This window comes from Hippopotamus amphibius, chromosome 10, assembly GCF_030028045.1.
Source record: "Hippopotamus amphibius kiboko isolate mHipAmp2 chromosome 10, mHipAmp2.hap2, whole genome shotgun sequence".
Lineage (NCBI taxonomy): Eukaryota > Metazoa > Chordata > Mammalia > Artiodactyla > Hippopotamidae > Hippopotamus > Hippopotamus amphibius.
This window is the reverse complement of record NC_080195.1, coordinates 67,885,620-67,899,538: the sequence shown is the minus strand read 5'-3', so window position 1 is coordinate 67,899,538 and position 13,919 is coordinate 67,885,620. Positions and strand designations below refer to the sequence as shown.

The 13,919-nt window shown below is 35.1% G+C and overlaps 1 protein-coding gene across 1 annotated transcript in view; it reads left to right on the top strand.

Annotated features, from left to right (window-relative positions):
• ZPLD1 (zona pellucida like domain containing 1) overlaps positions 1 to 13,919 on the top strand; it is a 41,217-nt gene that overhangs the window by 22,380 nt on the left and 4,918 nt on the right. Inside the window, exons 3-8 of the mRNA XM_057697819.1 lie at positions 2,690 to 2,871; positions 4,280 to 4,352; positions 8,362 to 8,459; positions 9,360 to 9,440; positions 11,329 to 11,500; positions 12,673 to 12,781. Of these exons, the coding sequence (XP_057553802.1) occupies positions 2,690 to 2,871; positions 4,280 to 4,352; positions 8,362 to 8,459; positions 9,360 to 9,440; positions 11,329 to 11,500; positions 12,673 to 12,781 (715 nt within the window). The remainder of the gene's footprint in view (positions 1 to 2,689; positions 2,872 to 4,279; positions 4,353 to 8,361; positions 8,460 to 9,359; positions 9,441 to 11,328; positions 11,501 to 12,672; positions 12,782 to 13,919) is intronic.

Sequence of the window (13,919 nt, the reverse complement as noted above, 5' to 3'; positions counted from 1 at the left end):
GGAAATCGCAGTAGCACGCCCTCTCCAATCATTGTGAAAATCAAAACACCACTTCAAATATTTCCACCTTGAATGAGAACCATTAGTCTACACTGTTCATTTACTTATTCATGCATTGAACACCAAAAATAGAATTGAAAGAGGCATTCACGCTCCTAGGAATTAAAATTAATTGAGGTAAAAATATTGTAATTTGGGGAGTGTTAAACTAAAATTCATTTAGCAGTATTTTTCCTTTTGTTTGTTTAAATATAGTCTTATTGGTTAATCCTAGCAAAGGCAAAAAGAAGATTCAATGAGCGTGACTACTTAGCCCCGCGAAGAAGGAGAGATTGACTTTTCCTCTTGATAAATTATTGTTTGGAATTAAGGGGGAAGGCTTGATTATTCTAAGGGCAGGGATTTTAAGACGTGGTGAGAGATAGGAAATAGGAAAAAGAGATTTCTTTGAATCTCCTTTATCTTTTCCCGGAGGGCAGTTAGAATATTGTGCCCATGACCGTTTCCAAGTCTACAGCTTGAGTGTTGTTGACTCTTTTTATTAAAACCGTTTATTCATCTCTCCTGGTTGTGTGCAGAGAGGCTATGAAGTGGGCCTAAGGGAGAGTGAGGGAGGGTGATGCACGTTGATTATTACACATCCCAGCTTCCTTTTGGAGGAAGGGAGCCCCTGTGGAGAGCCGCAGCACTGCCTTCCTTCCACGGTATCCCAAGGCCTCCCCTTTAAGGAGCTTTCTATTCTCGACTTCAGTCCTACCCTGCTGCTGGAAATACAGTTTGGCAGAAATGCCAGGAAAATGTGTGTGTGTGTGTATGTGTACATGTGTGTGTACCTTCATTTTTTTTTAGAGCTGAATTACTCTGGTATAAATATGAGATGCGCGTGTGTGTGTGTGTGTGTGTGTGTGTGTGTGTGTTTCTCTTCACAGACAGAATTTGCATCTTTAGCTAGGAAGTCAGGCAAATGATGTGCAGACAGGAAGATTTACTTATTTTTTATTTTTGTCTTAGATGTCACCAGCTTTGGAGTCTGCACCAAGGACAGTCCTATATGGGAAAAATTATGTAGACTACTAAATCATTTGGATTAGAATCAAAATGTTTTCATTTACAATGGTTCTGGTTCTCTTCATGAATCAGCTAGATAATTGCTTCAGCTTTGTCCATGTGCTCCTAGGTTCATGTATAAAGTGCATTCTCTTGTTGAAAATTAAATGTTATAGGTCTCCATAATATCTGCTAAAAAAATACTAATTGAGCATCATATTGTATTTGAAATGGTGGGAGAAGCCCAATGGTATTATGAAGGTCAAGAACATTATTGATTATTCCTGAAATAGTGGTTCTTAAATTTTAGTGGGCTGGGAGAATCCAATGAAAGCTAATCAGTCCCAGGAAAATATACACATGGACAATATTTTTATATAAATTCTGAGAGTTCATGACCCCTCTGCAACCCACCTGTGAACTATTGCCCTGGAAGGGGATGAGAATCTACATGAAACAAAGAGGAAAACCCTGAGAAGATTGACCCTCAGAAAATTTGTGACCTTAATTCATTCGTTCAAAATTTATCTCGAGGGCCCCAGGATGCTGGTGTTACTGATCTATGCTGAAGAGACAAAGGCAAACAAGACTGAGAGGGTCCCCTTCCCACAAAGAGCTCTAATGATGGATGCGGGTGTGCTGAGTTAGACTGCTCATGCACTATGACTGCTTCTGTGATGGAGATAGAAGCTGTGGGGGTGTCAGGAGAAGTTTCCAGGGAAGATGAGATCCAGGGGAGGAGTAGGATATGTCGTGGTGAGCAGGGGAAGAGAGGAGGCAGGAGGAGTATGCACAAAGCCCAGAGCAACAAGGGCCTTGGGGCTGGGGCATTATTAACCAAGAATGTGAGCCCAGGTCAAATTAACAAGCGTCTTTTAGGCCATGCCATGGAATTTGGACTTTACCCATGAGCGTTTTCAGATTACTTGTTGCAGTATAACAAGTAACATATAAGTCTCTCTACTTTCTTATTTATGAAATATGAGTAAAGTATCTTGGGTAATTGAAGTTTTATTTAGTTAAAAGATGCATATGAGTCAGACAGAGAAAGACAAATATGATATCTCTTATATATGAAATCTAAAATAATGGTACAAATGAACCATTTGTTTACAAAACAGAAATAGAGTAACAAATATAGAAAATAAATTTATGGTTGCAAAGGGGGGAAGGGGGAAGGGATAAACTGGGAGATTGGGATTGACATATACACCCTACTGTATATAAAATAGATAACTAATAAGAACCTACTACTCAATACTCTGTAATGACCTATCTGGGAATAGAATCTAAAAAAGAGTGGATATATGTACATGTATAACTGATTCACTTTGCTGTACAGCAGAAAGTAACACAACACTGTAAATCAACTCTACTCCAATAAAAACTAAAAAGGATAAGACAGGAAAAAAAAACTGATTAAAAAGGGAAAAAAATAAAATCTCTCTTTATGACAGGGAGGAAAAAAAGACATATGATCACGTATAAGTAAGCATTATATGTGTATAATTTCAAAACCATGCTTTGTTATAGTTGCAACAGACCCTAGAAGTAATCTGGTCTAATGTTTTATTTTGCATATGAAATGCCTAGATTTATATGTAACTATTTAATGGCTGAGCTTGACCTACCATTCTAACAGGTATCCACAATTCCTGGAGTCAGTGCTTATGGAAATGCAACTTCAGTGCAAATAGGAAATATTTCAGGATATATTGATACTCCGGACCCACCAACAATTATCAGCTATCTACCTGGGCTTCTTTACAAATTTAGTTGTAGTTATCCATTGGAATACCTGGTTAATAATACCCAGCTTGCTTCGTAAGTAGCATTTTATTCTTGCTTTCTCATATTGTCTTTTTGTGTGAGTCATTTTTATCCTTGAGGGACTTATAAAGATAGCAGGATTTGTTGAGAATAGCTAAAAGTCTAATGGAAACCATATAAGTCTTATCTATCTATCTACCTATCTATAAATGTTATTGTTATGATGCATGTCAATAGGTCAGTTTTAATCCCCCCCTCCTCCCCCACAAATTAAAACTGGCTCAAGCTAGTCAGGTGTCTGCCTTGGATTCTCCTAGCTCCCTTCAGAGCTACCCCAAAACCCAAGAACCCTGGGTGCTTATGCAGTCCAGAAGGGCCTGTCATGTTTCCAGTGATTAGAACATTCAATCATTGCACTGTTGGTTCCTGCCTGGCTTCATTCTCTGCTGTATCTCTCACTGTTGGACCCTCCTGCCCCCAAATCTGAGGTTGCCATGCCTCCTGCTGAGGTGTCACCTGCACAGATGCTGATGATTCCCAGGAAACGTGGTGTCACCCAGAGACAAAGAGCTTCAGACATGGACTGAGGTCACTGCCTTTTGTTTATAGTCACGTATTCATTCATTACTCCCAGAGCACATACTGCAAGACAGGTTTACATCCATGTTACAATATAACCACATGGATCTGTGAAATATTTTTGACAAAATGGGGTGATTGAGTAAAACCTTTCCCTCTCCAGTTCTAGGATTTTCTATCACAAAGGTAAAGTTATTGTTTAATCTTAGTCACAAGGGAATGTGAAGGACACATTTTGCTTCAGATAAAATATATTCATAAATGATTTAATGGCACAATGATGATAAACAACTTGGTCAAAAGCAAGATTTTCATGTGGAAAACAAGAGAAGAAAGGCCTTGAGTCAAAAGGATACAGGTGCAGAAGGAAGTAGGTCGTAGTCTTTCACTCTGCTCCCCTCAACTTCCCCACTAAATACATTCCTAAACTTCAGTGTGCATGGAAATCTATTCATTTATTCAATAAATATTTATTAAACACCTACTATGTACTATGCAATGTTCCAACAGTGAACAAAGTAAAACAAAGTCCCTGATCTCATGAAACTTCTATTGAAGTGGAAGTAATGAAAATGTATTTGCATCAGAGTCAGATTTTTTGGGGATGATGTTTTTCTGCAAAAGTCTCATATGTAATAAAAAATGTAAAAAAGTTTCCTTTATAAATAAAAAGATCATAAAGAACAGTTTGTCTTTACTTAGTCCCTCTTGCTTTTTGATTATTTCTCTGCTCAGTGATTTAAACAGTGTGCACACTCTGAGTCTAGTGTAAAGTATGTCAGGATACTCAGAGTTCTGCTGCCTTAAATCTAACATTAAGGTATAACTGAAACTTTTAATTTAAAATCTCATCAATGCCTTCCTTTTCCTCAATCTGTTTTAGGTCCTCAGCTGCTATTTCTGTGAGGGAGAACAATGGTACATTTGTCAGCACTTTGAACCTGCTCCTTTATAATGTAAGTTGATGGGTGAAGGTTGTTATTTTCTCTCTCACTGTTCTGAGAAGCCATTAATGCGAATGGCTTTTATATAAAAATCTACCAAAAGCCACATTAACCCTGTTATACTTTGGTAACATTTGTTTATCTTTACCACTATTTTCGTATATCTTAGTGAAAAAGATATACTAAAAACTCCATTATTTTCTAGAAGTTGATAAATGATTTGTTTTATTTTATAAATGTGATTCTGCATAGTTACTCCAAGTGTCTATCTACATTTACATGTATATATTTATTCATGTGTATATGTGTGTGTGTATAGCCATAGTCAGGGTCAAGATTTTGGAAATAATATATTTGTGATAAAAAGATGGGAAAAGTTCAAGTGATACTTGAGTTGAAGACATGATGCTTGGTGATGAATGTGTCAATGTTTTCGATGTGAGTTTTGGCTGTTGTCAATTCTGCCACATCTGAAATAATTCGGGTTGACTACATAGTATTGTTTAAACTTTTGTCATGTAAATATTGACAGTGGCAGCAAAACGTGAAAAATACATGAATTTCTATTTATAACTCTAACATTAATCCCCCAAATGATATTTTCATGTTGATTAAAAATTTTTATTCATACATTTTAAATGCCTGATTTAAATATCAATTTTTCAATCTATCAACCAACATTTTTGTAAATTATGAATCTGATTTTTACATTATTATTCATGTCATCATGGCACTGAGTTATAATTCATGCAACTGATTTAAAAGTCAGTGCTTTATACTTTGAATATAATGAGCTATAAATATTGTACTAGGACAGTTTCCAAAGGCATTTAAAAAAATCATGTTTATAAGTTTGCTGTCTGACACCACAGAGTTCTAAACAACAAATTAAAATGTGTTGGAATGGAGATTGCCTTTCTGTCATTTCTAAACTTTCTTATACAAGGAGAAGCTGCCAAGATACTTGGTTTTACAATACTCAGCAAATATGTGCCAATATTCATTCCCAGTATAGCCAAATATTTATTATTGTTGTGAGCAATATTTTTAAATTGTAAAGATTCTGTTAATTTATATGTGTAAGCTCCCTCAGGTAGAATTGCAATGACTGGTTTAGATTCAATATTATTTGTTATAATTGAGTGAAACAAAGGTGAGAATTCCTGATCTTAAAAAAGTGAAAAATATACTCACATGACACTTAAGGATACCATTATTTTCTATGAAATTAAACTATTCTCTCAGTAGAAAAGCAGAAAGTCAAAATTTAGAAGTGTGGATATGAGGAGAGCTTTGCTATTAAGCTCTTTCCTTTATCATTAGAAATAGTATTGTAGTCTTGCTAACGAACTAATCCTTCAAAGAGTTTCTAGAATATTAATGCCAAATAACCTATGATTTGATGATAACCTTAAGATTTTAATTCCATAGTAAAAGGTAATTGTTTGATATCAGACTATAAATGAAATACATAGTGCCAAAATCCTTCTCATTTTAACCAATTTGCAATGAAAGTATTACTAATGATTGAATTAATACATTAAAATTTAAAAGTTATTTACTAACCAGTTATTTAATAAAATTCAACCAGTTCCCTACAAACTAGTTTTTTTTTAACGAACAGACTTTATTTTTCTAAAGCAGTTTTAGATTTATAGAAAAATTGATCTAAAAGTATCGAGTTCCTGCAGACCACCAGTGCCTGCATACAATTTCCTCTATTAACTATAACTTGTATTATGGGGCATATGGCATATTTGTTACAATTGATAAACCAATATTGGTATATTATTAACTAAGGTCCATAGTTTACATTTAGGTTAGTGCTTCATGTTATATATTCTATGGGTTTTGAGAAATGTATGTGATGTGCGTCCATCATTACTATATCATACAGGAGAGTTTTGCTGCCTCAAAATAGTTTCTTAACATGGCACCATTGTAGTATTTTGCCATCTTACAGAACATTAAGAAACTAGTAATTTATACTGAAACAAATTTTGTATACTTTAATGAATTGATCCAAAATCATATTTATTATTTTTTTGGAACACTAACATTTAGCTACCCAAATGTAATTTTATTGCAGCATTTCAAACTATTATTTTACAACCATTAGGGGCCATATTTTCCTATTTTACATGCAGAGTTTGTGATTTCCAATGCTTAGGAATGATGAAAAGTTCTATTACATACCTACTACTCTTATTCCATGGTTAGTTATTTGGAAAGGAAAAGTTGTACTCAATTTGGATTCAGTGCAATTGTTTATTTCTATGTGTTCTGGGATTCACTAAAGGTACTTAGGAAAATTTTACTTATAAAAAATAATGACATTTATTGACTGTGACTTCAAGTTGAACTGTGACCTTATTTTTGCATAGTATAAATAGATCAGTTTTCTCCTCTGTGGAAACTGAAAGTGAGGATGACTTTGTGAATTTGAATTGCACCTAAATAACAGTGTCCTCTGAGCAGAGAAAGAAACAGAGTAAATCTAAAACTGGGTGATGGTAATTATGAATTATTTTTAAATGTGAAATAAATATAATTGATTTTAGCGACAGTATTGTACTAACAGGAGTAAAGGCAACTATGCAAAATAAAATCAAAAGATTACCTTTTAGAAGAATTTTAGGAGAAAAAAATTTGATAATTCATGATTAAACCACAGCTGTCATATCATTTGTAAATGACTTTGTAGTATAATACTTGTAAAAATAAGTAAGCATTATTCTCGACAATATTAATGCAAGTACAAGATGAAAGAACTGTATGGTTAATGAAGTGTGGATAACTTGGAGAAGTTGGAAAAGGGAGCCAGAAAGATAATTAAATAAAAATACTACCTATCAGAAATGGTTAGAGGAGTTATTATCATTTATCACAGTGATACAGAAAATAAGTACAGTATATAATTCCTCATTTATCAGGCTTTATTTGGGAATGAAATGTTCCACATGATTGCAACTTTTTCAAAAGTGAAGTATCCAAATTATTATTGTTTTAATTTAAAAAATTCAATATCTGTTGTTTTCTTCCCAACCTTCTTAGAGTATGCTCTGTATTTTTCCTTTGCTTGATGATGTTGAGATTTCATAATGAACATTAAAAATTTCAATTTACTGAAAAATGCCATTATCTTCAGAGTTACTAAATTTGGGGGAAACAATTTGCTTCCATGCCAAGCGATTGACAGCTTAGATTTTGAGAAATTTTTTCTTTACTCTAAATTTTTTTTTCTGTTTTTCTTTGCTATCAAATTAAAGCTATCACTTCTCAATTTCTAATTTGCTGCTTTAATCTACTGTAGATTGGGGAGTGATATAAAAAAGCTCTCCAGAATTGGTCTAAATTAAAGGTAAAATGTAGAAATGAAGTCCTAAGACATCGTTCTGTAATTCCTCATCATGTAATCTAGTACAGGAATTCCATGGCATGCATTTTGGCAACTCAGAGAACATACTGGTCTCTTTTCTTGTGTTTTTTATTAAATTTTGGTAATTTCAAATTGCCAGATAAGTGACTTTGGGTAAATGAGAGATTATTAAAAGTGTAAAGACTTACAACTCCAATGGCAAATGGCTTAAACTGAGACAGATGTAATTTAAATAAACTGAATATTAGCCACTAATATAATTTAAATAAATGGAATATGAATTTAAATAAACTGAATATTGAGTGTTGAATATTAGATAAACTAAATACTAACCTCTGACTAGTAATCATTGCATATAATTTAAATACACTGAACATTAATCATCACAAATGGTAAACTATGGACACAAGAAGATTTATGCATGGAAGTGAATTTGTTACTTGGGTATGATTTAAGAACAGTTCTGCCAAAAACCGGAGGATTAACTAGGTCCTTTCTGGAGTTTGTTCTGTAAATTTATGTTGATTCCCTCTCCCTCCCCACAACCCCCTGCTTTTTTTTAATAGGACATTATTGTCTTAAGTAAATGTGCTGTTGTTGGGAAGGCAATGATGATTAATTGCTTATTTTTTTCATCATTAGGATTCGACCTACAGTCAGCAGTTAATTATCCCGAGTATAGGATTACCTTTGAAAACCAAAGTATTTGCAGCTGTACAAGCCACTAATCTGGATGGCAGGTATTTTCAAACTCTTATCTTTTGTTGGTTAAAACATTTTAGCTGCCTAAAGCCTTATGAATCATAAATTTCGCTCATGCACTTAAAAAAAATATTGTCATTGCCGCACCATTTAGGAATGCTAATAAATAGAAATAACAAATTACAAGGTTTAAAGGGTGACACTCACTTTATGTCATTCATTGGAAAATAACATTTCTTCCCTTAAAGAAGGAGGAGTAATGACTGGAAGAGGGCATGGGGGGAGCTTTTAGGATACCACAATGTTCTACTTCTTTCATCTGAAAGATGATTAATCAGATGCAGTCACTTTGTGAACACTTATGATTTGTACACTTTTCTATGTGTGTGTTACTATTCAATAAAAGTTTATTAAAAAACAAGAGAACTCTCTCCATAAGGATCTGGGACAAAATTATATAAAATGACCCCCAGAAACATCTCTGCAAAATAACAAAATCAATTATTTCATTTGATACTTAGAAAATCCAGAATGATCAAAATTGAAAGGAAATGTAAAAGTCCATTTCTGCCCTAATAAAAACATTGTAACATGTGAATGGTTTATTTTGGATTTCTTATGTATTGTTACTTAAACTTTACATCCTGAAGAGATTAGTATACTCTAGAAATTTGGTTCTACTTTACCTTCTCCCTTTTTGTCCTCTTGGCATTTCTATTCTTGGTTATATGTTATTCTTGATGTGTGATGGCAGTTTGTTGCAGCCTTTTAAACACTTTGAGTTTAGGAGAACATTTTAATAAACAAGAAGTCTCTGCAAATAATAAAAAACTATATTCCCTGGGGTAAGATGTGTGTCAATATCTACTTCCCTTAGATTAGCAACTAATATCCAAAAGGAGATTCTGACTCTAGATTATTCTTACCTCTTCCTGCAGATGGAATGTCTTAATGGAATATTGCTACACGACCCCATCAGGGAACCCAAATGATGATATTCGATATGATCTCTTCCTTAGGTAGGTGTCTAAATCTTGTATTGATAGCAAAACCCAATTGTAGATAATTAAAATAGAAAAATCTAAGTCAAAGAGATTTATTGTAGGGTACTTTTGTAGCTTTTAAATTTAAAGTTTTACATTTTGAACTTTTAGTCCTTGTATATTTGGAAGCAAAAAAGTGGAGAACAGTTTTCAACATGAACTGTTGATAGGGCTGTTGTTGAATGAGAGTTATAAGTAAGTTTGGTCCATCAAAGAGGTTTTATTCATGTTTAGGTCATGTGGGAATAATTTCACTGGCTTAGGAGAAGCATGGTTAGGGTATTATTGGCAATGAGAGAAAGGCAGTGAGAGGGTCTATTTTTCCAAAACTAGACTGTCTCATGGTATGTCAAAAGGAGAGTAAAATTAAAGTAATGGTCTAGATAATTTAGACCCCAAAATGCTTTTCTTCATTTATCAGTATTTAATGTGAAAGTGTAATACAGCCTACCACTTCTTTTTTATCAGAGCCAATAACTTCATTCCCCAATAGACAGTGAAAGAATGAGTGTAATCTACATTTGGAGAAAGGACATTGATCATAAAAACATTCAATCATCCCAGTTCCTTTTCAGCATTTTTATCTGACAGGAGAACAGACTTGAGAGTCAAGCAATGGCTTCTAATCATGCTTATAAAATGCACTTGGCTCTGATCACTGCTGCTTATTGACACATGATGGGTGTAATATGATGGGAAACAAAGAGAATAAGGTTTATTGGCTAATCAAGGTTAAGGTGCTACTCAGAGGGAATAATCAAACTGACACATATCCTACTGCTGGAAATGTTAATTTGGTTAACATTTTTGTGAAACAATATCAGTATATATCAAAAAGCCTTGAAAGATTTCATGTCCTTTGATTCTACGTTTGTGAATTGGGAAGCATATTCTAAAATGTTTATGATTTTCTTGTCTATCAGTGCTATTTAAAATAGTAAAGCAGGGGAACCAACTGCATGCTCAGCAGTAAGGAAATGGGTAGATCAATTATGGAGAACCAAGAAGTTGAGAGCTCACACAGGCACTATAATAATATAAAGTTATTTATAAAATAGAAAAAAGTGGTTCTATTTTGTCTCTTCCCCTTCTGTCCTCTTGATATTTCTATCTTTAGAAATATATGGTTCTTTAAAATTTAAATGTATTACAATATGAAATGAGTCAGCATATATGATTGTAGCATTGACCTCATTTATATAATATATGATATAAAAGACTGCAAGGAAACACATCAAAAGATTCACCGTGGTTATTTATGCACAGTGAGATTGTGGGTCATTGTGTGCATGATGAAATAGTATACAACTGTGGGAAAAGATGGAGGCTCTCTAAACATTGCTATGGAAAGATCTCTAAGTTACATTGTTAAATTTAGAAAAGGCAAGGTACAAAACCATATAGAGAGTGTGCTATCATTTGTTTAAGAGGGGGGAAACACTGAGAACTTGTTGCTTCTGCTTCTATTTGCATATGCCCTGAGAGGCTGCGGTAACATGTGAGGTCACCTCTGGCGGGTTTGTGTGTGTGGACATGGGAGGGCATGCGCAAGGGCAGAGATGTGGGGGAAGACGTTCTCCTGTATATGCTTTATACTGGTTTGATTTTTGAACCATATGAAAGTACATTTCCTCTACAATTTGACAGTAAGATTGTAATCAGAAACTGATCTGTTTAAATTTTATGATCTAGGTCACTCTTACATATCTGTTGAGTTAGCTTATTTTCCTATCAAATATCTGTAACGGCATAATTTAGTGAGCTCAATGTAATGCGGTACTCTTAATATTGCAGAAATTAACTTACAAGTCATGGTGGATTCGTACTTTCCAGTAATATTGTTTTCACATTCTCTAATATGTAGCTGTGACAAAGATCCTCAGACCACTGTCATTGAAAATGGCAGAAGCCAGCGGGGCCGCTTTTCCTTTGAAGTGTTCCGATTTGTGAAACACAAGAATCAGAAAATGTCCACCGTCTTCCTGCACTGTGTTACCAAGCTCTGCAGAGCTGATGACTGCCCCTTCCTTATGCCAGTATGTTTTTAGCAACTTTGTTCTGAACTGCTGAATTGATCTAAGCTGAAAGTTATCAAGTGTTAGGAACTAATTTCTACATAGAATGTGGATATGCATCATGTCAAATAGTTTGAAGTACAATTTTTTCATTCATCCAGCAAAGATCAATTGAATGCCTTTCTTGTGCCAAGCATTATACTAGGAACACAGAGATGCGTGCATGAGTTCTGAATTCAATTAGCTGTCCTTTAGGAGCATGAGATAGTCGTGGAATAAAATAAGACAAAATGTTACGGTACAAAGGCAGACATACATATGGGTTATAGTAAAAAGCATTATTCATCATTGTGAGAGAGATGAAATAGGAAAGGCTGGGAGGTTTGGTGGAAGAGATGTGACTTTGAAGACAGAAACACTCCACACCAAAGAAACATGAAACAGAGTAACCAGGGAACGTCCAGTCCTTCAGTAGGGCTATGGAGCAGAGTAGAGGATGATGGAAAACCTGCGGTAGGGGCAGAGTTGGCCCTAGAAAGGTTGATTGGGACCAGATGGCCCGGGAATCCCTGGTATTAAAAGCTGTGAAAGGTGTGGATCTGAACTACATACAGCTGCCACTAAAATATAAATCCATTTACTAGTGAAAAAAAAAATTCTATTTTTGACACACCCCCTAGGGTCACACCAATATTAACCTGAGAAAAACGCAGTCACTTTTTTTGATTTGAGATAGCTTTAATATGTTTATATGTGTGCTCAAATTCATGCATTTCTTCACAATCATTGATTGCTTTAGTCCTAAGTAGCTATATCAGTTGGGGTTAAATGGAGAGTCCACGTTTCCTTGGCTCTGTGCTGACCAACATTTCAGGGAAAGATTTATTAAAGCCTTGAGAGAAATAAAAGTAGAAAAGTTTGATAAACACAGCTCTTTTTCAGGAGAGCCATCGAGCTGTGTAAATTAATGAGGCAATGCACAATTACAATGGGAGGGAATAAGAAACGTGGCCCAAGCCGGGATAAGAAACACTGCAGCAGTTATATGCAAAGTAATTCAATAAATGCACAGAAGTAAATGAATAAAAGTAAACATGGGGTATCTCTTCTAAAAGAATCTGCTTTCCCAAATGGTCATAAAGAAACAATTTTGGGCTGGTGTGGACTTTCATTTATTTTCATTAACTCCTTAGACTTGCGGCCACAGAGAAAGGCGAGATGCAGGGATGAAGACCACTAGAAGCCCCCAGAGCACTTCTGGAAATGCCATCCTCTCTGCGGGTCCCATCATTACTCGGAGTGGTAAGAGTACTCCTCCTTTTGTGTGTAGTAATAGATGGTTCCAAAATGGCTTGTTCCTTGGCTTCTAAGGAGAACTCAAAGTGGTTCTTAAAGAGCACTAACTGAGACAAGATAAACTGCTAGATAACTTTCATTTCATGGTAGTTTCCTGTTTAGTCAACTTACGAAAGGCAATATTGTGCTTACCACATTTCCCTTCACACACACAGACACACACACCACACACACACACACACACACACCAAAGTATACGGTGCTGGATATGCTTCTTTTGCCCATTTGGATCTACTCTGCCCTTCCCAGCCCCTCTCTGACCTTGAAGAGGGGTCTCTGAACTGCATCCACTGGCTGTCTTTCCACGTAATTTCTGGTTGGATTTGGCCAATAGGCGGTGCTGTCAGAGGCTGGGTGTGAAGTCCACACAGCTCCCACCAGACAACTCTCTCCATTCAACTACTCTCTCACAGTTCTGGAAACCCTCCCTTTAACCCATAGCCCAGGTAACTTGACTTTCTCCTGTGAATTCCTTCCATTTTTATAAATAGTCCTATTAAATCGCCTTAAATTGCCAGTTTGAACACTCTTTGCTTCCTCCCAGGATCCTGAATAGTAATAGTATGTAAATGCCCCCACCAGTGCACTCGTTTGTGCTCATGAATCTAATAGACGCAATTGTTTATACAATACATTCTCATGTATACAAATATTTGTGCATGCATGTCTATACACATACATACTCTCCAAAGGGATACTGCTTCATGAGAGTGAGCCCAGAAACATCCACAATCAGTTGGATACAACAGACATGCATTATAAGCAACAGACACTGAAGTCTGAAAAACTGTTTCTAGTTCCAGTTTTTGTCCTAATAAGCTGTGGGACTTGGGATTTTACTTCACTTCTCTGGGCAAATGTTTATTTTTAAAATAAAGGGTTTGAAAAAATAGCCTTTTAGATTCTTTCTAATTCTATGGTTCTAAATTTATCTAAAAAGGAAAGCAGAATTCTGATTTGGACTATATGCTAATAATTTTTCTCTATTTTATATTAGCCATAGGCTATTATTATGTTGCAATTAGATTATCTTTACCTTTTCTGCCATGCCTCCTATCCCACAATAAAAAGAAAGTTTTGTCTG